The sequence below is a fragment of the Eulemur rufifrons genome, chromosome 1 (assembly GCF_041146395.1).
Source record: "Eulemur rufifrons isolate Redbay chromosome 1, OSU_ERuf_1, whole genome shotgun sequence".
NCBI classification, from domain to species: Eukaryota; Metazoa; Chordata; class Mammalia; order Primates; family Lemuridae; genus Eulemur; species Eulemur rufifrons.
This window is the reverse complement of record NC_090983.1, coordinates 48906736-48929110: the sequence shown is the minus strand read 5'-3', so window position 1 is coordinate 48929110 and position 22375 is coordinate 48906736. Positions and strand designations below refer to the sequence as shown.

The 22375-nt window shown below is 34.7% G+C and overlaps 1 protein-coding gene across 1 annotated transcript in view; it reads right to left on the bottom strand.

Annotated features, from left to right (window-relative positions):
* Positions 1-3349: 3349 nt before the first annotated feature.
* The window catches only part of SESTD1 (SEC14 and spectrin domain containing 1), a 98047-nt gene continuing 79021 nt past the window's right edge, over positions 3350-22375 (bottom strand). Inside the window, exons 10-18 of the mRNA XM_069470226.1 lie at positions 19037-19159; positions 15433-15627; positions 14780-14894; positions 13191-13350; positions 9901-9982; positions 9053-9175; positions 8090-8281; positions 5991-6112; positions 3350-3953 (exon numbers count right to left, since the gene is read on the bottom strand). Coding sequence (XP_069326327.1) covers positions 3824-3953; positions 5991-6112; positions 8090-8281; positions 9053-9175; positions 9901-9982; positions 13191-13350; positions 14780-14894; positions 15433-15627; positions 19037-19159 — 1242 coding nt within the window. The 3' untranslated portion in view covers positions 3350-3823. The remainder of the gene's footprint in view (positions 3954-5990; positions 6113-8089; positions 8282-9052; positions 9176-9900; positions 9983-13190; positions 13351-14779; positions 14895-15432; positions 15628-19036; positions 19160-22375) is intronic.

Genomic DNA, 22375 nt, shown 5'->3' with positions numbered 1-22375 from the left:
GCCTCACTAGGGTATGTGTTGGCCTGCATACCTGCACAGTATGTTCCACTCTCAACTGAAGGTTCTTATTTTTAGGACTGAAAGTTAACACTGGTAACTTTACTAATTAGGTTAACTGTGCAGTGATGTTTCAGCCAATCTTTTTAATCCTAGAGAATTTTTCCTTTGGGGGGGCCTAAGCAAAGATATCCTAATCACACAAGTCTTATCACTGATGAAAGAATATTAACTGGTGTTTGTTTCTGCTTGTCTCTATAGGCCCAAGATGTGGAGGATGTTAGCAGCCTTTGTATGTTAGTTTTAGTAGCCATAGTATTTTACTATGGTCCTGCATATTTTCGGTAGGATGTGAGAGGTACACGTTAATATGCAATCTCTACCAGCAAGTAACTTACAATACAGTACTCTGAATTCTTTCTCCAATTGTAGACTGCCCAGTGAGATAAATGCAGCTAAACTCACAATCACACCATTGGTTCCAATGGGTTAAGATGAGAGTATGATTTACTCAGCATTATCAGTAAAGTAACTTAATTGTCATGTTCATAATAAGGAGGATGACACTAATAATGTAATGATAATAAACTATTATACCCTATATCAACTCATGAGGTAATAAAACAACAAACACATTAAGACTAGGTAACACTTGGGAGCAATAACCAATTTAAATCCCTATAAAGTGAGTGAAGCATCCAATCTTCTATCTTGCAATGAATCCTAGACCTGCCATCAATATCCCAGCTGGCAAGCTGAACAGTTTCATCAATATCACCAATGAGTCACCCTAGCAGACTAGGGTCACCAACAATGAGGACCGGGAACAAAGCCAATCTGATTTAAAATGAAGTTATTATCTTTGCACTATAACTTTGCTGGGTTAGAAGTGTGAAGAACAGATGCCAAAACTGCATTATACATTGACTTTTTACAGGTGCAAAAACATGATAAGAAGGGGAAAGGAAAAAATAAATCCTTCAAACTGAAAAAATAAAAACAAAACAAAACTAGCCCAACTAACACTTCGATAATTCCCTGAGATAGGCTAAAGTAATGTGGAAGATTGTGGCATATATCAATTAGAAACGAGTGGCTCTTTCCCAGTTACATTTGCAGGCCAATGTTAATTTATGACATAGAAATGGCTTGTGATTTCAAACAGACTGTAGTCACTTTTTCACATAGTGAACTATCACCCTATGAAAAAATGTCACATTAGGGTATTGTTGATTTTCATTCATAACTATGTGTATGTACAGATACACATATAGCAGCAAACACTCAAATTATTACACAAATAACATTTATGGATCCTGCCTTATTTTTTGTAGGCAGGAAAGCTTAAGGTATATGCAAATTAACTCATTTGGCAATTATAAGTCCATAGGTTGATGGCAGAATTACTAACAAATCAGTTCCTTTCTAGCAAAGTCTTAATAAAAACATTCTAACATCTCTGAAATTCAGAAGAAGAAACAGATATTGAGCATAAGAACTAAATATCTAAAGTAGTCAGCATCTAACTATCTAAAATACCAAATGACTTCCTTATGAGTAGATTCACTCTTAAGTCAGTTTAAAACACACTTCAGATTGCAATATAAGAGAGATTATTACTAATGTCTACAATAGACCATTCACACTTTGGAGAACCAAGCATCTATTAGGCATGAGCAAAAGACTGGGAACGGGAGAAGTAGGACAAGATTCCTTCCCTCAAAAAGGCTTATAACAGAGTAGCTACAGACATAACCAAGTGTAGAATGTGGCTAGCACCATCATGAAGACTGAAATGAAGAATCACAAAAGTTCACACTCATAGGAGTAAAGCCCTAAAGGACTGAGAGGATTATCAAGTATAGAAAGCACTTCCTGGATGCTCTAGGAAGCAGTGGCAGCATAAGACGAGAGGGAGCAGTTGAACTTTGCCCGGATTTTCTGGCATGTTTGACTAGATAAAAAGGCTGCACCATTCACCAAAATTGTTCCAGGAGGATAAAGGTGATAAATATGATAAATCCTTCATCTAGGTTGAAATGTCAAGTAGAAGTTAAAAAAAGTACAGATCTAGAATTTTGGATCAGATATGTAATGCAAGACATAGGAACTCTAAGGATGAGATGCCTACAGAAGAACCAGAGCATTCTGAGGACAGAATCTGAGAGAGCAGATGTTTAGTAGAAACATTTTAAATACGAGTTATGCGACCGTACTCACAGTTATGGCAGAGGGTGGCATCTTCAAGGGAGGAGGCACTGTCTAGGAAAGGCTGCTCAATGGTGGAGAGGTTGCAGAGAAAAGGGAAAGGGATGCAGACGGAGGAAGAACCATTCAGTTGAGTAGCGGGGAGCCCACTGCTGACTTTCAAGAGAACAGTGTCATTACAGTGCTGTGTAAAACCAGATTGCAGGGTGCTGACCAGTGAGTGATGCGGATGTAGGGGCACAGATGTGGGTTTCTCCAAGAAGTCTGGCAGTAAAGAAGGCTGGAGAAACCAGCAGGCTCAGAGGGAGGTTTTTTTTTGTTTTTTTTTTGCATTGGAGGATACATGAGCACGTTTGTAGACCATGAAAAAGAATAATACAGCATACAATTCTTTGCATAATTTTGTATTGATCACAAGCCTAAAAAATTAGTTTTAATCTTTTAAAAAATTTTTCTGAAATAAAAATACACAAAAATTAAATTATATGCATTTTATCACTTAAACTTAATATAAACTTAAAAGCACTAATATTTTATGATAAATTTTATTTCTAAAGGAGTCATACAGTTTTTGTTGTTGGACTACTTCAGAATTTATTTTACCTCTAGTCTATCATGAGAAATTAAATTTTATTAACAATTACTATTTTAGCTCCAGAAAGATTACTCTGATATAAAGGATTACACTGAAGTAATTATGTATGCCTTCTTCCTCAGCCCTCCTCCCCCAAAGACAAAGTATCTTCAGGGTAGTTAATAATTCTGATAATATTTTTCAAGTTGAAGAGAAAAATTAGAAATAGTATTCCATTATTCATAAGTTCGTAAAGATCTAAATTGTTCTTCACAATTATTTTTCTTAATAAAACATGCTTATTTATTATATACACATGCTTACATATGAATTTCCTGGCTAAAATACATGCAACCACCATGAAAAAACAAATATTAAACCATCCTCACAATCCTAAGAATGCCCTTTTAAATAAGGCACTCATGTTTGGAAATAGGATATAACTACCAAATTAAATAAGATGTTTAAAGAAGCCTTTTATTAAGCACAGACAACTTTTAATACATTATCAATACAAATAGCAAAATGTCTTTTAATGAATATGATATATCAAAGATCTGAAGGGTTCTCTCCATATTGACACAATAAAAACAATCAATTTTGAAGAAAAATTACAAAGTAAAATGTGGAGGACACCATTTCTACTAAGTTTAACTACAGTCTAAATTTATCGCATCACCTGGGGAGGAAGGGCAACCATTTTTTTATATAGAGAATTTCTAAACTCTTATTAGCACCATTCAAAGCTTATTACCAGTTGTTCGTCTACAAACTGACAGGTCAGGTAAAGCTTTAATGTAAGTTTTCAGTGCAATGTTTATAGTTCCTTCTTTTAAGATATTTGGGAGTCTGTGGTCTCAAAGCATGTTACATAATTATGTCTTGGTAGTTGCAACGTGTTAATATGTAGAGAGCAGTGTGTCATGAAAAGAAATGAGGCTTATCCTGGCTGTGAGATGCATATTAAAGTGTTGTGGCTAATGCTGTAGTATGCCGACGACATGCGGGGTTACGAACTGCAGAGCTGTGGGAAGCTGGTAGCTATTAGCTCTCTGCGGTCACCATTTCAGGATGTCTCAGCTGCTGCCTTTTGAGACTAACTAGCTTCATCCTGTCTCTGATGTGTTCTGCAGTAGAAGCCATGTCACTTGGACTCCCAAAATATTGCTCGGTTCTAAAATCAAAACACAGAAAAACCCCAGATTAATACAAATCCATCAGCTGCACTGAATGTAAATGGAAGTAAAAATTACCATGAAAAAGCAGCTACGTGAGATGGCCTATGTGTAAAAATTAGTTCATTTGCAGACCATGCTATTTATCTTTGAGTAGTAATTCAGTAGGAAAAATATTTTTTAAATGACATAAAATATGTTAAGACATGATGAGAAATATTAATACATTAGTGGTATAAATATCACATCATGTATACTTATGGTAATCTCAACAAATCAAATAATGCAAGATTGGAAATATTCTGCTTTCCAGTTTAGGGTCTATAAGCATACACAAACATAAAATATGTACATGTACTAAGGTGCAAAGTGCTACACCAACTGCCTAGTAGAGCTGGCAAGTATTAAATAAAATACATATCCTTTTTAACGTTAAAATACCATTTGGGATATTAATAGATAAAACCATTTAATTTTATTCCATTTTCAAAGACACTATATTCAGACTCATAGAATCTTTTAGAGCTGGAAGAGTTCTTGGAGACATCTGGTTAACCTCTTTATTTTTTAGATCAGAAAACTAAGGCCTACAAAGTTAAATGACTTAAGCATGGTTACACAGTAGAAAAACCAAGATTTGAACCCACATCTTTAAGCAGTGAATCCAGAGAGACCATTAATTTATTTTATTTTACCACGAGAAAGATAAATCTGTATAACTTGTCAAACAAACTTTATATGGTATACATACATTATCAGTATATTAATAATGATGGAAAACATTATACACACCTTTGAGAAATATTTAATTTAGCAAAACACCTAAAATAGATATATATAAAAATTTTAATGCGTATAAAATGAAATAAAAATAACAATTCCAAATATCAAAGGAGGGTGTTTGTGAAACTTGAATATACAGTATTCATTCTTCCATCTTAAAAGGATGAGGAAGTAAGACACGGACCATCTGTGGAACACTGAAAGAGAAGCCCACGCAAAAACACCAGGGACAGATGCTCCCGGACTGACCCGAGTAGTCCAGTTTAGCGCAGGTGACTCCCCCACACCTGTAACCTGAGGTATGACTATTATTATACAGCTCTGTTTTTAGCTGAGGGAAGTCATACAGAGAGGTTAAGCGGCTTGCCCAAGGTGTCACAGCTAGTAAGCAGTGGAGCTGAGAAACCTCGCTTTGCTCCAGGGTCTACACTCTCATCCATCACAGCACACCGCAGTGTAAGGAGACTTGGACTTCTCTTCAGTGGTGTGGTTTCGAATCCAGTATCTTCTGGACTACCTCTAAGTTATTTTCACTGAGAAGGCCTAGATCACCAGGGATAAAGCTCCTCTGATTCTTTTACTGATCTACTTATTTTGCATTAGATTGTTTTGTATTTTTATTATTGACTATTTGAAATGGAAAGTAACAAGAAAATCAAGACCCCATTCTTTTACACATGAAGAAATTAGGATGCCACATAGCTCAGTGAAAAGAGAATAGGTTTGGACCCAAACAAACCTGAGATTGTATTCTAATTCTAGTACTTAGAAGCTGTAAAATCCTAAGTGCCTTACTTAATCTTTCTGAGCCTCAGTTTCTTCATTTGTAAATCAGGAATAATCACACTGGGCTGGTCCTTCCTGGTCAAAAGTAATTGAAGGTGCTTCAATATATTATGAGCTTCACTAAACATTAGCTCAGCACCCTCCTTTTCCCTTCCCTTTGCTGAATGAAGCCCCAAGTTGCACTACTCCTTGTCATCATAGCCAAGGCTAGAACCAAGTGTTTCAAACTATGATCATTCTTCCACACCAAGCTGTCAAGAAGCAACACATCTGATGTCAGCAAGTACCAATTGTTACTAAGAGCTGTTTCAATTTCTTTTCATTTTAAATCAATTTGTTTGTAGAAATTAAAGATGTGGACCAAAGCTAATTTACTTGCCTTTTTAAAGAATAGATTTTCTTTCTTAATGATTTCACTTTAAGACCACATTGATAAAAACAGAAAATCATAAGAACATGCACCATACCCATCAGGATAAACTACAGGAACAGTTAATCTATCCAAAAGTGATTTCCCAACTGCTTCAATTTCATCAAATTGCTCCTCATCATTAATAGCTTCAGGCTCTTCTGGACAGTCTTGCAAAATCTGCAACAAATAAAAGGACAACAGCATCAATAGACAAAGACAAGGCTTCAAGCACGAGCAAATTTAGAAGAATGAAGGGTTTTTTGTTTTGTTCTCAGCATCTTCATGTATACCATTGTGGATGATTGATCCACTATTGGCAGAGTTGGCTCAAAAATTCAAACAATAAAATGAAATACAATATCCCTACTAACAATATATAATTATAGTGCAAAAAGGTCTATGGTGGTTTCCAAGAAAAAAAATAATACTAGACTTCTATTTGGAAAATAAGTTCAATTAAAGTATTCTTTCATTCATTAAATAACCATTTATTGAACACTTTACTATATATTTAGTTAAGCAGCTTGAAGTGTGAATGAAGTATAGACTCTGTCTCAAGGAACTTACTGACATCAAAAATGAAAGAAAATATAAATAAAAAGACAACATATACTTAAGAGAACAAACATGTACCTGATGTGAAGATTTAAATACACACTGTATTTAACAACCGATCTGCTGACTTCAGTTAACTGATGTAAAATGATCGATTATAATTCAAATATAGGAAGCTCTAACGTTCCTGATGAGATACTATTCTTTTTTCCTCCCTTAACTATTACCATTTAAATTTAAAGAAAGAATTGCAAAATTTGGGAGAAGGAAAAGAAAAAGAAGTATTTATTTTTGCATTACACTTTACTTAATCCAATCATGTTTATTTCAGCATTGCTTATAAATGGACATTTTAATATTTTAAAACCGAAGATTACAGCCTATTAATGAGTTCTAGATTTTAAATGTCCTTGCAGATACATTTTAGAAGTAGTGTCCTGAAAAGTTACCGGTGGTGCTAGAAATCAGACCAATGGTCACCCTTTGATGGTGGGGAGGAGCAGTATTGTGACGACGGGAGGGTGGGGGAAGTCCCTGGGGTGCTGGTAATGTTTTGTTGTGTGAACAGCACACTGATTCCACAGGTGTTCACTTTCACCTGTGTAATTTCACCAAGCAGAACACTAACGGTCAGTGCACTTTTCTATATTAATAGTATAATTTATAATAAAAAAAATGCACTGAAACAAATCAAGAGATAAGTTATGCCATTTTACACACTTTCCTCCATCATGATTAGGCCCATTTTAATCAAACACTAATCTGTAGAGTTTAGTGACCAGCTGAGAAAGAGTTAACTGTGGACACTTCCCAAAAGATGTACTTCATAACACAGACAGAAATTTGCTTAATTACTGAGGCTCCGTGGAACATCTGTTCTGTTCTATAGACCAGGCTATCACATTTACAACTTAGGTTTGCCATATCTTGAAGTATATTGAACATCCCCTACATATAAACTTTCATTATAAGAGATCAATACAAAGTTAACTACATAATAAAGCTCCTCTCGTGAATGGAAATGTAAGGCTTGGAGAGTAAGAAAAAGGTTCTATTAAAAATTTGCCTAAATAACACTGCATATTTTACTTTTGTTTTCTGGAATTAATGACTTTAATTTGTTAAAAAATAAGTTTTAGAATGAATCTTTAAAGATAACACATAAAAAAGGGTTTTACCCTTATTCTCACTTTTTTTATGTCTCTATAAAATTACAAAATATCTTTTTAAAAATGTGTGACAATTAGTAGTAGTTGCCAAAGCAAAGTTTCCTTTCCTGGCATAATGAAAAGATTAAAGTCACGATACTCTAACGAATGGAGGGCACATTCTGGACATTAGGTTTGGCCAGGAGAGAAGTAGTGTCAAGAGAGGAGTACCAGGCGGTGCTGGACTTCAATGACAATACTCCAGCACTGATATGGATTAAGCAAATTTAATTTGAACTCTCTAAGACAATATATTATATCTAAACAAACTTTAACAATGGAACTAATATAAATATTGAAAAAGTCATATAATTACATTATTAAAATTAACACATTTCAAACATATATAATAAATACTGTTGAGAATACATTTCAAAAAAAAAAAGCAAACCTTTTCAGCAGTAGAGTGAAATGCAATAGCCATTTCCAACCTATGCACTCTCTCTTCAGATGCTATTGTAAATTGTTTCCATACTCTGTTTAGTCGAGGAAGTGTATCCCCAGATGATCGAGAAGTGCAGCGCAAAGATTGGCACAACACAACTGTGGCCTGTAGCAACTGCCTACCATAGTCGTAAGTGCTCTAAAAAAGAAAAAAGTAAACATGAAATTATAATAAGAGAATTCTAAAGAGAGGATAGGGAAGGTGTGCAGGAGCACTGTGGCTGCAATTAAGGGACACTAGTAGAAATCAATACTGAAGAAATCCAGTGGCACTTATTACTACAGATTATCTGCATGCAAAAATAATAAAGGGGAAGCAATACTTTTAGTTAGTTTATAATAAGTTTCTTTCTTGTTAGGCTTCCCCCTCATATTCTGTTTTCCCCATCTCAGTCTGCTAAATTTCACTGGCCAAAAAGAATGTCTATTCACTAATTAATCAAAACAACTGAGTGAAATTAGGCACTTTATATTCCGTATGGGAAACCACAAGTGTTAAACTATGAACTTAATTACTAGGTAAAATATATTAAGATACTTTTCACCACAAAAACTTTCTGTATTATGCTAACACTAGTAAGATGCAGAAAGTGGGGTTTCTAATTTACGGATATTAACATATATTTCATATTAACTTCTGTGAATGAACAGTCGGATTGCCTAAAAAAAAGCCATAATACATAACATAAAGCAGAGGGAGCATACAGAACCTGTATTTGGGGAAACATAAACCCTCTCAAGTTTATGCAGGCTAGTTTTGATGCACCAGCTGACATTTTCTTAATTCTGTGATATTTCTGGAATAACAAAACTAACCTTCTTGGACTTGGAGGGTAAAGTTACATTATAATCATGCAGAAAGCTATTCAAACACTGAGCTTGTAGAAAAGGAAGATAACCAGTTCTGCACCTGTGCAACATCAACAAATTTTCTATGCTTTTCCAGCAAAACTTTCGTTTCTTGAGCATCATCGCCCAATCTGATGTGGGTCTTAAGCAGAGCATCCAGAAGTTCACTTAGCCATTCCACAGCCTAAATGAAAATACATAACAGTAAAGCTGGATTCATGACTCTTCACTTACTATATCAAAACATCATATTTATACAAAGATTGCTATCATGTGAATAATCAATCCATTAATTAATACTTAAGTTCTTAATAGCTTATTTCATTCAATGCCAAGCTAAATAAATTATGACCTCTATTACTCCTTAAAATTTAAATTTAAAGGCAAGACCTACTAAAGAGAAGCACTTTTTAAAAATTAATATCACATCATAGAAGATCATGTATTTCTGTAATTTAGATCTATTGGGATCTCATTAGATTTGTTTTACTATATAAAATCACAAATTTCCTCTGTATCAAGCTGAACTGATATCCTCTGGCGCTAACTACACAAAGATATCAAATTGTTTATCTGGCATTAAAAATTCCCTTGTGGGTTAAAAAGCAATGTGCAACACCAGCCTTTATCCGGGGATTTAGCTGACAGCCTAGTTAACAATAATAATTAATCCCAATTTCTAGCTCAACAGAGAGTTTCACTGAGAGGATTAAGTCAAATGAGATCAGTAAACTAGCTGGGAATACCAAATTTCTTCTTCAACAGGATAAACTAGAATCTGACTTAATGAATTTTCTTTCTTAGGACCATGAAAAGTACATGGTCCTAAAAGAGTACTTTTGTTTACAGTTAAATGAAATCAATCTTCTAAGAAAAGATAACTACATAATGTGGCTGACTGGCCCTTACCTGGGCGGCATCTTCTTCACATTTAAATAACTGCACCATCTGAAGCATCTTTAACCTTCGCACATCTACCATATCTTCACATCTAATAAATCCAAACATAAATTTAATTTGTCATTTCAGTTTTGTTGATTACTATTATAACATCATCATCTGGCACACATTTTATAGTATACTAAGATACTTAGTCCTATACTACAGAGATAGCAACTATTTTGTATTGATTTGTAAGAATTTTAAGGATATCTATATCTATGTTACATCAAAACCTCAAAATACCTGAATGATACTGAATGACAAACCCTCTTGAGGATAGCATGGATTCTGCAAAATATTGAAGCAAAGCATAAACGCAATAGTACACTAAAACCCAAAGAAATCTCCACTGCCAATCAGCATTAAACAAGTTTCAAGGAGACAAACGTAAAGTTTCTCAAATACTAATTTAGAGGATGATATTCCAAGGAAATTTTTAAAAACTAATAGTCTTCATTATATTATATTACATACAATAATATTTAATTCTGAATTAAAAAAAAAACTCCACCTATATTCTTAAGGGGAAAAACCTCCAGTGATCTCTGAGTACAGAGAAACACAATTTTTTAATTGCACTGCGTTCTGCTTGGATAATATACAGATTAAATTTTTAAGGTGACTTGACCTAACTCAGCTCTGGTCCATTTCTTTCATTCCCACGCAATGCCATATGCTGCAGGTAGCAGAGGGGACTCCCACTGCAGTCCCAAATACAAATAACAAGCTACCCAACAAGCACTAGGCTCTACTACAGTTAATGTCCTTGAATAAAGCTTAGTAACAACACAAAAGTAGTTATCACAAGGCATATTTTTAATAAAGATGCTCTCCATAAAACCCATAACTTAATGGAAAAATGCAACTTGGTTAAAGTAATTCTATGGTGGATTGAAGGAAGTGATGATGATAATTATTTTTAAAACCTGAAACTAAAAAAGGATGTAAGACACTTTAATGATGAAGGTGGTATCATACACATACTGTATTTCAACACATCATGTTTCAGATATTGATAATGTGCTGGGGAAAAAATAAGATATGGTCTCTACTAACAAGATGCTCTCATTTGGGAGATGAACTTTTAAATAAACAATGTAATAAGTGCTATTATGGAACTATGTACAGGGTTTTATGGGAGTAGGGAGGAGCAAGTGACTAACTTGTCTTAGAAATCCAAAAAGGCTTCCTAAGATAAGTATCCCTGAATCTTGAAGAACAAGTAGGAATCCACTAAGCAGAAAATGAGGAAAGAAGTATTCTTAGTTGTAGACGCATGAAAGAGTATGATGCATTCAGGAAAATAAAAACAATTGTGCGATTTTACGGGAAAGTTATAGAAGATAAGATTATGGAGGATTGGATTACAAAGGTTTCCTACATCATTCCAAGGAGACTGAACTTCATCTGAGAAAACAGGAAGTTTTCTCAAGGAGATTTTATGTAATCTTTGCTTTAGGAAGATTATTCTTATATACAACAGCTGGAGAGGAGCAAGGCCAGAGACAGTAAGAGATAAGATCTTGAGCAAAGAAATGTTTGAGATTCAGAGACAGCAGAATTTAAACATTTGATTAGGCTGTAAGGGATATGGAAGAAGAAGGATTTTAGGATAAATCCCAAGTTTGGCAGCTGATGGTAACATTAACCTAGGTAGGAAATTAAAAGAGAAGAGCAAGTTTTTGGGGGAAATGATTCTAATCTGGACATACTAGGTCTGAGGAGGATATGGTGGGGCAGCCAGCAGGAAACACTCAGTAGGCAACTGGCATCCTGGGTCTAGAGGGCAGGAGAGGTCTTGGTAAGAGCCATAACTACTAGGCCATGATCATACTAAACAAAGTCATTAAAGTGGTGAGATTGTCCAGGGAGAACATATAAAGAAGAGAATTTGGCCTTAGAACAAAGCCTAGAAGCAGTGACCTTAGCTAGAGGCCAAGAAATCAGTGAAGAAGACCAAGAAGAAACAGAGTATCAGGAGAAGGGTCATGAGGGTGTTTTCAAGGAAGACAAGGTTGTTAGGGAGCTTCAAGGAGAAAGAAAAAGTCAGTCATGTCTACCAATAATCAAAGTAAAGCAGGTCAGGACTAAAGCACTCCCTGGATTTGAAGTAAGATCCAGTATTTATTATGTACTGCAATTACAAAGCTATTGGCAACACCAGTAAGAGCAAATGGAGTGAAATGGTGAGGGTAGAAGTCAGACTGAAGAGGGTTCAAAAGTGAATTGGAGGTGGTGAGGAAGCAGTATGAATGGAGAGTAGACCTTCTAATGACTTAGCTGTGAGGAAGGAGAGCTCTAACACTAGAAGACAAAGGGTTAAAGAGGAAGGTACATGCATGTGTGTGAATTAAAAAAAAAAAAAATAGGAGATTTAAGCATTTAAAAGGGGGGCAGGAATCAGAGTAGAGAACGGAGGTGGAGGGAGTGAGGAGACAAGAGTGTGACTGGAATCAGAGCCTACCTGGAAGGATCAGCTTTGATAAGAGGGGAGCTCTATCATCCGCTATGGTGAGAATAATGAAATGGATAAGTTATGATGGCAGGATACAGAAGGAATTTCTGCCTCATCATCATTTTCTTTGTGATGTGGGGGAGAGTTTCTCTGAAGTTTTTTTTATGATTTTAAAATTTTTAAGTGTGCAAAATTTCATATACCCATGCTAGATTGTGTATACTTGCATAGATAATTTTAATTCTCTACCTTCTAATACCTCACATTGCTAATGGCAAACTGAGTTTTCAAAGAATATTTTAAATTCCTAGTTCTACACCAAATGAAACTAAACATCACCATTAGTCCACTGTCTAATCCTTCTACAGCTAATATGGGAGCAATGGATGTGTGACATTATACAAGAAGTTTAGATGAAGAAACAGATCAAAGTGGATGAAAGATAGAAGAGCAACTTTCAAATTAATGAAGATGGAAAAGCAAAATTCTCCAAAAAGGTTTCCTAAAGTAGAGCAGAGTCACAGACTACAGTGTGGGTATGGAATGTGAAGTACTTGAGCATAACTGAAATTTTTACTACCAAGGAAAAAGGGAAAAGGTACCCATTAATTGAACAAGTTGTCATTGTATGTTAGTACAATCATATATAATAATTACCACATTCACCAAAAACCTAGTACATGCCTACTATTTAACAGATAAGAAATTTTAGTTTGTACATAAAATATAAATTATGTAACTTTTCATCTTAATTAATATTATGTTATCTTGGTAAAAATTAACATTAACAGTCAAACTTTGCCTTTGTTTCCTAAGTTGCATATCTTCCATCACTCCTTGTATGTGGTCCACATTTTCTTTATTTTCAATGGTTACATCCTTTCCATAAGCCCAGGATGCCTGATTGGAGATCTGATCCAGGAGACCTTGACCTTTTTCACGCAAACCTTGCAATCCCACATCTACAACAAAAGTTACTAGATTTAATCTCTTAAACAACTAAGGTGCTTTCCCTGCCTCAAATAAATCCTCTCAGTGGATACTGTTCTTGGATTCCAAGTATAACAGCTTTGTACATTAAACTATCTTGGGATGGAGTCCTATAAACATTTCAAGCAATAAAACCTCTTTAAATGTGACTTGAACTAGAGCTCTCTCATGCCAAATTCTCCCTAAGTGCAATTTTCAAAACTTGAATTTCTGTAGCAGGAAATAAGTATATGAGAATTTCTATTTTGAAGAATAAAATTTTCCTATTTTTTTCTCTTATGTTTTCATGTAGTCCAACTCTTAGGAGAATAAGGCAAATATTAATATTTTTTAAAAAAATGTATAAGACTTACAAGATTTCAAAATAAATAATGCATTATCAATATAAAAGGATGCTGAACAATGTGAGTAAAGCTACAGTCCAGCTTATATACCAGGGGAAGCAACATTTAGAATGTGTTTACAATACTCCAAATTAGATATGTTTGTAAGAATTCATTTTCTTTTTCAAGGAAAAGTGTGGCTCAAAAAAACTTCTGACATTTTAAAATAAATTTCATTTGGCGTATTAAATACTAAATATGCATTATGCATATCATCTGTTAAAATAACAAAGGCTGTAAGCAAGTCAACTGTCAATACAAACACAATTTTTCAAACCAATTCCCTCAAGTTGTTTTCAATAGTTAATTAATTTGGTTTAATCATGTGTCACCACTTTCTATGAATACTCTGCCTTAAGTTCCTGCTTCCTCCCCTCCATTTTTCCTTTTCCCCTCCTGTCCCTCTTAATATGACCCCTCTTCTTCCTATTTTTATATCCTGACCCAGGGAAGTTCACTGTATTTCCTACTGTAGAAAAATTTTAAAGGCCTTGATGCTGAATGACAGAACTAGCTTAATATAATTGGACCCTTCTCTCCTTGGAGAGTATGTTAACTTGGTAACATTTCTAGTTTGGAGAAACAAATGCACAGAACCAAACCAACTATTTTTTCACAAGGTTAGGATATAGCAACAACAAAAATCATTGCATAAAACACAATTTTGGGCATACAGGGTTCACCACAGAACACTTGACAGCTAATTACAGTTTATGCATGCACTACAAGTAACTGTTCATAGTATATGCAAGACATAGCACCTGTAGAGATAGCTGGGTAAACAAGCCCAGTGAAGGGAGGAGTGACTAACCAACAATGAGAAATAACATTTTCAGCATAAATTATACCCCCTCAAGGGAATAAATCCCTTTTTATACTATTTTTTCCTGTGTTTCCTGCAAATAATTATAATTAGTTCAGTGTAAGTTGACTTAATTGTCTAACGTGGTAATGATATTTCACAAAAAAAAAAAAAAAAAAAAAACCTTATGTTTCAGCATTTTTAAAATCTGCTTACCAACACTTTTCAGCTTCTCTTCAAGCAGTTTTAAAGTTTGCTGAATCGATGCTCCATCAGCTGGTGCTACATCTACGCACAACATCCCTAATAAGCCATCCAACTGCTGAGACAACTAAAGCAGAGGGACACCAAAGAGATAACCCTGATGTAATCAGCATCTAAAGTGTTTAATGATTAATGAGGTTTATATCTAATGAGGTTATCACAATTACACTTGAAAAGACTATGCAGTTAAAAGACAAGGACGAATAATTAGGATACATGCTATCTGGAAGACAGAACACACAGAGGCATGCATCAGGAAGACAAAATAGTACATTCAGGTCAGCGGAATACAAAAAATTATTGATGCTTCCATTTCCATCTATGTCATAAAGCGTAAACACTGAGAAACAGTCCAAACGAAATATATTTACTAGTTTGGAACACTCTAGTTAGATGATAAAAGGTTTAACTGCATGCAGAATGACTTAAAAATAAAATTTGTTTTTAAAAAAAAAAATCAAAGATTTTATCTCATTACCCCCACCAGCAAATTATTTCATTGTTCCAGAAAAATAATTAGGAGGCATGCAAACCTGCAAAAATTATGTGTAGATAAGTATTCAGATAATTGGAAGAAAAGAAATTCAATCAGAATAGACACTTACATCCTGGGCAACACCATGAAATTCAAGAGCTGCTTGTAAGAGATTTTGCCTAAATTCCAGCTGGCTGGCCTGTCGATAACAAACATCACTAAGCTGTTGCTGCAGTGACTTGAGTTCCACAAGATCTTCCTCATCCCCAGCATTCAAGAGCGCTGCAATTTGCTGATTAAGCTCCACATATACTGCAAACCATTCCTGTAATCAAGATGTTGCAAAGTAAATTAAGGATCAAATTATTTCCTGGAGGACATTACATTTTATAATTTCTCCAAATAAATTAAGTAACATAGACAAAATTTTTTTCTAGGGAAGAGTTATTTAAACTGAGGATGAAAAATCTCCAACCCCCAAATCCTTCCACTGCGATCCCTGAACCTCACAGCCTGCCAATAGCAAAATCTGCTATATCCTTACCCTGGCCTCCAAATGTTCCCTTTTCTTTCTCACTCAAAGTGAAACTTGTGTGAGAAAATAGACCTGCCTCCCTCTCAACTGCTTACTGTTTTTGTTTCACACCTGACATACTGCAAGCTGAAGGTGGGTTTGCTACTCATTATTGCTTCCAGACCATTTCCTCTCCCTCTTCTCTTAAATACAACATCTCCTTTGAGGTGCATATGTTCTTTCAGCTTTTCCTGTTGCATCCCCACATCCACAGAGGGGTTTAGCAAAGGTCACTGTCTTCCTCTCAACACCAGCTTTGTTATTGTCTCCTCCATGTAGGCAACCACCAACACCCTGAACTTCCAGTTCCTTGACTCCTTCCTTCACTTCTAACCACCTTGTCCTCACTCTACCTCAGCTACCTACACCACGGGCCATAAAAACTTCTCATCATTTACTATACAGCTATTTACTATACAGCTCCCCAAATCTCAATTTCATGAATCCCATTCTCTGACCACCAGGTACTGACTCTTCCACTCACCTCTGTGAGTATGCTCATACCTACCACCCCATGGAGTCCACCAATCCACTGATCTCAGCGTGCTTTACTCTGGTCTATCACTTACATATAGTTAACTATGTAGAAAATGATTATTTTACAGGAAAATAAAAAATCAACACCAAGATTTTGGATTTGGATTAAGATGTAAGTAAGAAATGAGCTTGAAGGTTCACCTTTAGGACAGAAGCAGTCAGGACTGACACTGTCATATGTAAATTGGTGGTGAGGCGTCCTTGGTGAAACCATGGGTATTTATACTTTATATCATACCATGAAATAGGAATCCCTACTTCGGAGGAAACACTGCCAACTCACTTACTTAGGCAATCAACTCACTTGATTATATTTAGAATATATATTAGGGAGAAAAAGGTCTTCATCTGTCATGTAGACCTGTTCTGCTGCTCACTATTAGGCACAATACACCAGCATGTGGTCTCTTTGGAGACCAGACGTCAGCACGGAGGGACAGCGGGACACTGACAACGCTCTGAAATGGCCTTGGGTATTTATGCTCCTGCACATTCCTATCACATGCTTCTCCTACCACACACTTCCCTCCTCCAAAAAGATAAAATCAGATTTATTATTAAACTAAAATATTTTTAAATTACTTGTCAGCTACTATAATCATTTCCATGTACCTTAATATTTTTTTCTGTTATGCTGTATTCAAAAACCAAATGAACTTCTAATCCTTGACAAAAAACTATGTATTAGAATTTTCATTTTTCTATATATTAGTACTCAATATCCCAAAAGTTGTGGTTTTTAGCTTTCTATCTGCATTGTGCTTTTATGCAGAACCTAAAATTTAACACTTGACATTGTGCTTTAATGCAAAATGGTATGTTAAAAGTCTTCCCAAATTCAACCCTTAATTAGCTGTCAATACTAGAAATTTGTCATTATAATTTCATAAGACCTGAAAAATTTCAATAACTGCTTTAAACCATTGACTTTTACTTACAAAGAGAAAAGAGAGCTTTAAATGAAATATTAGAATATCTTAAACATCATAAGTTATTACATTCATTCAGCATCAACCAACCTATCCTCAAGGTGACAAGGCAGTGCCATCTATTGGTTAAAATAGTACAATCTTCTTTTTTAAACCTTTCAGGGTAGAAAATTTCTAACCTATTCAAGATTGGAAGGAACAGTATAATGAACCCCCATGTATTATTCAGCTTCAATAAATATCAACTCATGGCCAATCCTCTTTCATCTATTTTGTCCCTACCTCCCAATTTTGAAACAAATACCAAATATCACATAGGAGTTAAAGAAGCCATCAATGTTTCTTTTCTTTGGAAAGCATGTCTATGAATGTAGATGTCAACAAATCTGTATATGTCCTCAAGTATTAAGAATGAAAAAAAAATGCTATGTCTTAAGCATATCCATGAAATTCAGTAGGGTTCTCTAAGACAGCCAGAGAGAAAGGATCCCACAAGGTAATAGGAGATCTGTGTTTTAACCCTAGTGCAGCTACTCATTGATTAAAAAACGTAGTGTCCCAGTTTCTTCATCTATAAAATAAGGTGGTGGGTTAGAATAATCTATAAGGTCCCTTCCAATTAAAAGATTCTGTGTACTGATTTCACCTTATAAGTATGCTTAAGCACATAGAAAAGGCCACCCCTAAGCAATTTGTTTCTTTAAGCTGATTTTAAACCTTATAAATACATTAAAAACAAAAAAACAAACATCTAAAGACAGGAATCTCTATGTATATACCATCTGTAATGTCACCCATACTATATGCAATATAAAATGTACTTTTTGATTCCTTTTGTGAATGTATATATAGTATAGGACATATATAATCCAATTTCTAACTACAATTATTTCTCTTAGCATCTTTTAAAAGCAATAAAATATAAATATTGCCTTTAGGATCTTCATGTGTCATGCACCCCTACTGAAAGAACTTTTGGGATACTTGGACAACAAAATCCTCTTGTAGATGAAGTCTAGCATGTTCTCACATAAATACTGTTTTTCAGGAACTAAAGAGAGGAACAAATAATAGACTCTATACTATAGTAACATGCTCCAGAACAATCCATTAGGTTCAAATTAATCACAATCTATGTAAAAAAAAAAAACAAAAAAAAAAACAGCATTAAGGTTTTTAAAAAGTACCAAGAGAATTAAAAGATTATATCCTCAGGAATGGGGTTTGCAAATTAAATATAAATTATTGAATATGATTTTTTTAGCATAAAAGAACTATTATGTTGGAGCTTGTGAAATGCATAAAACCTATAAATTTTCAATTTTGAGATTTCATCTTTAAGTCTCTTAAAGCACTAATTAGAAAAATTGCAAGAACTATATATGTACTATCTTTAGACGACTCCAAATCTTGTGATATCTCTTTTTTTCTGTTGCTGTAGCTTTTAAAATTTCATACAAATTGTGCTTCCATAAAAATATAATTAAACTGTATTGGAGATAAAACCAAAACCAACCTTTCAATGAATATTTACTAAGTGTTCAAATGTACTTTATGACCTATAAGCATTTAACATACTGTACTTTATGCCCCTAGACTGAAACTTATAGCAACTTATCACTCAGCACCACATATGCTACCAAGTATGCACGTTCACAACAGCATTGTGACTTGCAGAGGAAAAAGCCCCTCACACTGTGCTGGCTCTCAATCTCTTCGTGCTTCTGCTGTAGGGCCTGGGAAGCTCTAATGGAGTCGCCAATCCCCCACTGGGCTCTTAGTTGTTCTGATCCAGGCCCTTCAAGCCAGTTCACAACCTATAAATGAAAGTCGAGATAAAATTTTTAAATGATCAAAAGCTTTCCAAACTTTCATTTTAATTATTTTTCCCCCTCCCAAAGTTCCTCCAGTATTTTTAATTTAAATTCTTTAAATTCTGTTTTCATAGGCGGTAACTGTTTCTTTTAGAATTACACAGCTATAATGGGACAACATTTCTAAGACGTTAATTTGGAAAAATGTACACTGTAGCACCTTAGCCTTTCAGCTATCTGATCATCTACCAAGGCTAAAACAAATCTGGACTGCTTCTATAAAAGATTAAAAATGAACTAAAAAACCTGATTTTCAGGGAAATTAAATGACTTGTCCAAGGTAACATAATCCATTATTGAAAAACTGAGACTAAAAGCCATGTGTCCTGGTTCCTAATCTAATGTTCTTCCCAAAGCATTAATAAAACTGAATGTATAAATTAACTAATATAAATTTAGTTACTTCACTAATATAAAGTTAATATACTACTTTCTCACTTAGAAAAGAAAATTAAAAACTAACTGTACAATTATACTACTGTAACACCCTCTAGGGGTCTTCTTAGGATCAACTATATATTCAGACCCACAAGAGGCTCCAACCAGTCTGCTCAGAAGGATATACATACAGAGGAGACTACAGTCTACCAGGATGACAGCGTTACGAGTTCCTCTCCTGTTGAGTCCCTGAAGCAAGGGTAAGGAGAGGAGATCTGAATGGGGCAGGTAGGGGAGACACTCCGGCATTACAACTTCATAGCCCACAGGGCCAGGCCCATTTTAAGATTCACTAAACTGAAGGACACCGAAAGTTATGCCTTCTATTATCAGGTGCTCTTTAGAATGCCATGGTTTATTCTTCAACATCTCTACTTTTTCTGCTTTAATCTTTTGTTTGAGCTATCTCTGGAAGGGCAGGGCAGTAGGAATTGATCTCTCCCTGTTAGCCTGTGGGAAGTATCCCTCTTTGACAAAAGAGACAGACAAGCAGCGCTACATGGAGAAGGCACTGTGCATGAGTCTGAGTTGTGGCTCTGCTCCTATTAGTTGAAAGACTTTGGTACCTCATCTTTAAAATGGTGTTATTGATACCTACCACACAGGGTTGTTGTCAGGATTATACCAGTCATTACACGTAAGACACTTCGCACAGTCAGTGATATGAATAAATGCTAGCCTCTTTGTTTTTCCCACTTTTTCTGTAGACTAGTTCCTTCTGTCCCCTCACTCTTTATAAAGTCTCTCATATCTGCATTTTACAATAAGTACCCCGAGTTTCTTAGGAAAGTCCCTGAACTAACTGTTGTATTCAATACTTTAAAAAAATGTAAATAAAAGAATAAATATTAAGGAAACTTAGGTAAACATTTCAAAACAATTTTCCATTTCCTTCTTGGGAATCAATTGCTTCTCATTTATTACTCACTATGTGTTACAAATGTGAATATAGAAACACTGAGATTATTTAAAATACTTAATCATTTTATCTCAGTGTTTTCAAGTATTTTAAATAATTAACATAATTAATAATTTCACTAGAAATATCTAAATTCTAAAAATAGTGAAACAAAAGCATCTTAAAAATTTTAAACTAATTAAATGTATTATTATATTGTCTATATTGTTTTTAGAAATTTAAGACAACACCATTCAAACATTTAGACTTTGATTTTAGAATATTCTAGAAACAAAAGAAGAAGATTAATAAAATCATCACAGCTGGGGGAAAAAACAATTCATTAGCATGGAATTTTCAAAGAGCCATAAATTTAAAAATAAATTTTAAATCAAGCAAAGACATCTCCTTGCTGCAAAAAAAAAACCAGTTATATAGTCAAGTGCATGTATATATAGCTTTAATGTATGCTGAAAGTAGTTTCCCTTAGTATGCAACATCAGTAATGCAGACATAGTAAATGTATGACTATTTCTAATAAAAATGATGCAAATTGAGGTTGATGCCCCAGTAAACAAGTCTATTTAAATGCATTAATAATGGCTGTTTGCCAAACTAGGTTATAAAATGTAATTTCAATCAGGACATCTTGCTCAATCAATCTGAATATTAACTTACTGCAAAAATAGTTCTATGCCCAATCCATATCAATGTGACCCCTCCAATGGTTACATTTATATGCAAAGTATAACCTTGGAGACGTGCTCTTAAAATCTACCACGACAAATGCTCGCACAGGCCAAAAATGCTTATGACTACCCAACCTTCTTTCATAGCCAGGCTGATTTCTAAAGGCTGTGTGAGAGAATATCTGGAAGTATGCAAGGTCAAACCGGGCAGAAGGACATATCAAGCAAATGTCAAGCATGTGACCTGGAGAAAGAGTATGAGGAACTGAAAACATAGCCTCCAGCTGTATACTTATGCAATTCTGAGTGTATCCTATTTGGCATCTATGATCTCTCTCTACAAAGAAGAAACGCACATGTATGATTCTCGAAATAACATTTGCAGTGCTGGCAGTAATTACTGCCATAGTAAACAATGAGAACAACGATAGCACATTTCAGTGAAGTGGCATTGTCTCCCACCCAGAAGCATGTGAAATCTAATTTTTAGCTGTAACAGCAGCCACAATATGGAGAACCTTTGCATACCACATGAAGTGGTGCTACTGATTTGAACCATGGGGAGTAAGTGACTGATAACTATAATAGTTACTATTTATCATACAGTTTATGTATCAGAGCTATCAATTCTCTTGCATTATGTTTTCAGTGATAAGTCAGTAAAAAAAATAAATTTGGAATAATTCAGTTTTCACTGATCTAACATAAATAGAGATATCGAATTTATAATTATCTCTATGGAAGAAAAAAAAATTTTTACGTTTTCCTCAAATTTGCAAGACTGAAGACAGTATAGTTCATGCTCTGTGTGATCAATATATGTTATTATGTAGTTAAATGTATATTACTGCATAGGTTCAATATATGTTACAATATAGTAGTTATTTTGGCAAGGGAAATAAATATTTCCTTAAAATGTGAGCTGTGAAAAATAGAGTGCAGGAAACTTTACATGGTGATTATTAATGTTCTAACCAATTTACTGTAACCCGCAGAAAGCAAATTGAATTATAATGAAGTTTACTTGTTTTTAATAATGATCTCCTTGCCATTAACACCATCGTTATAAATATAATCATCATCTCCTTTCTCCAATTTCTTCCTTATCCAATTGAGCTGGCCCATTATTTCAAA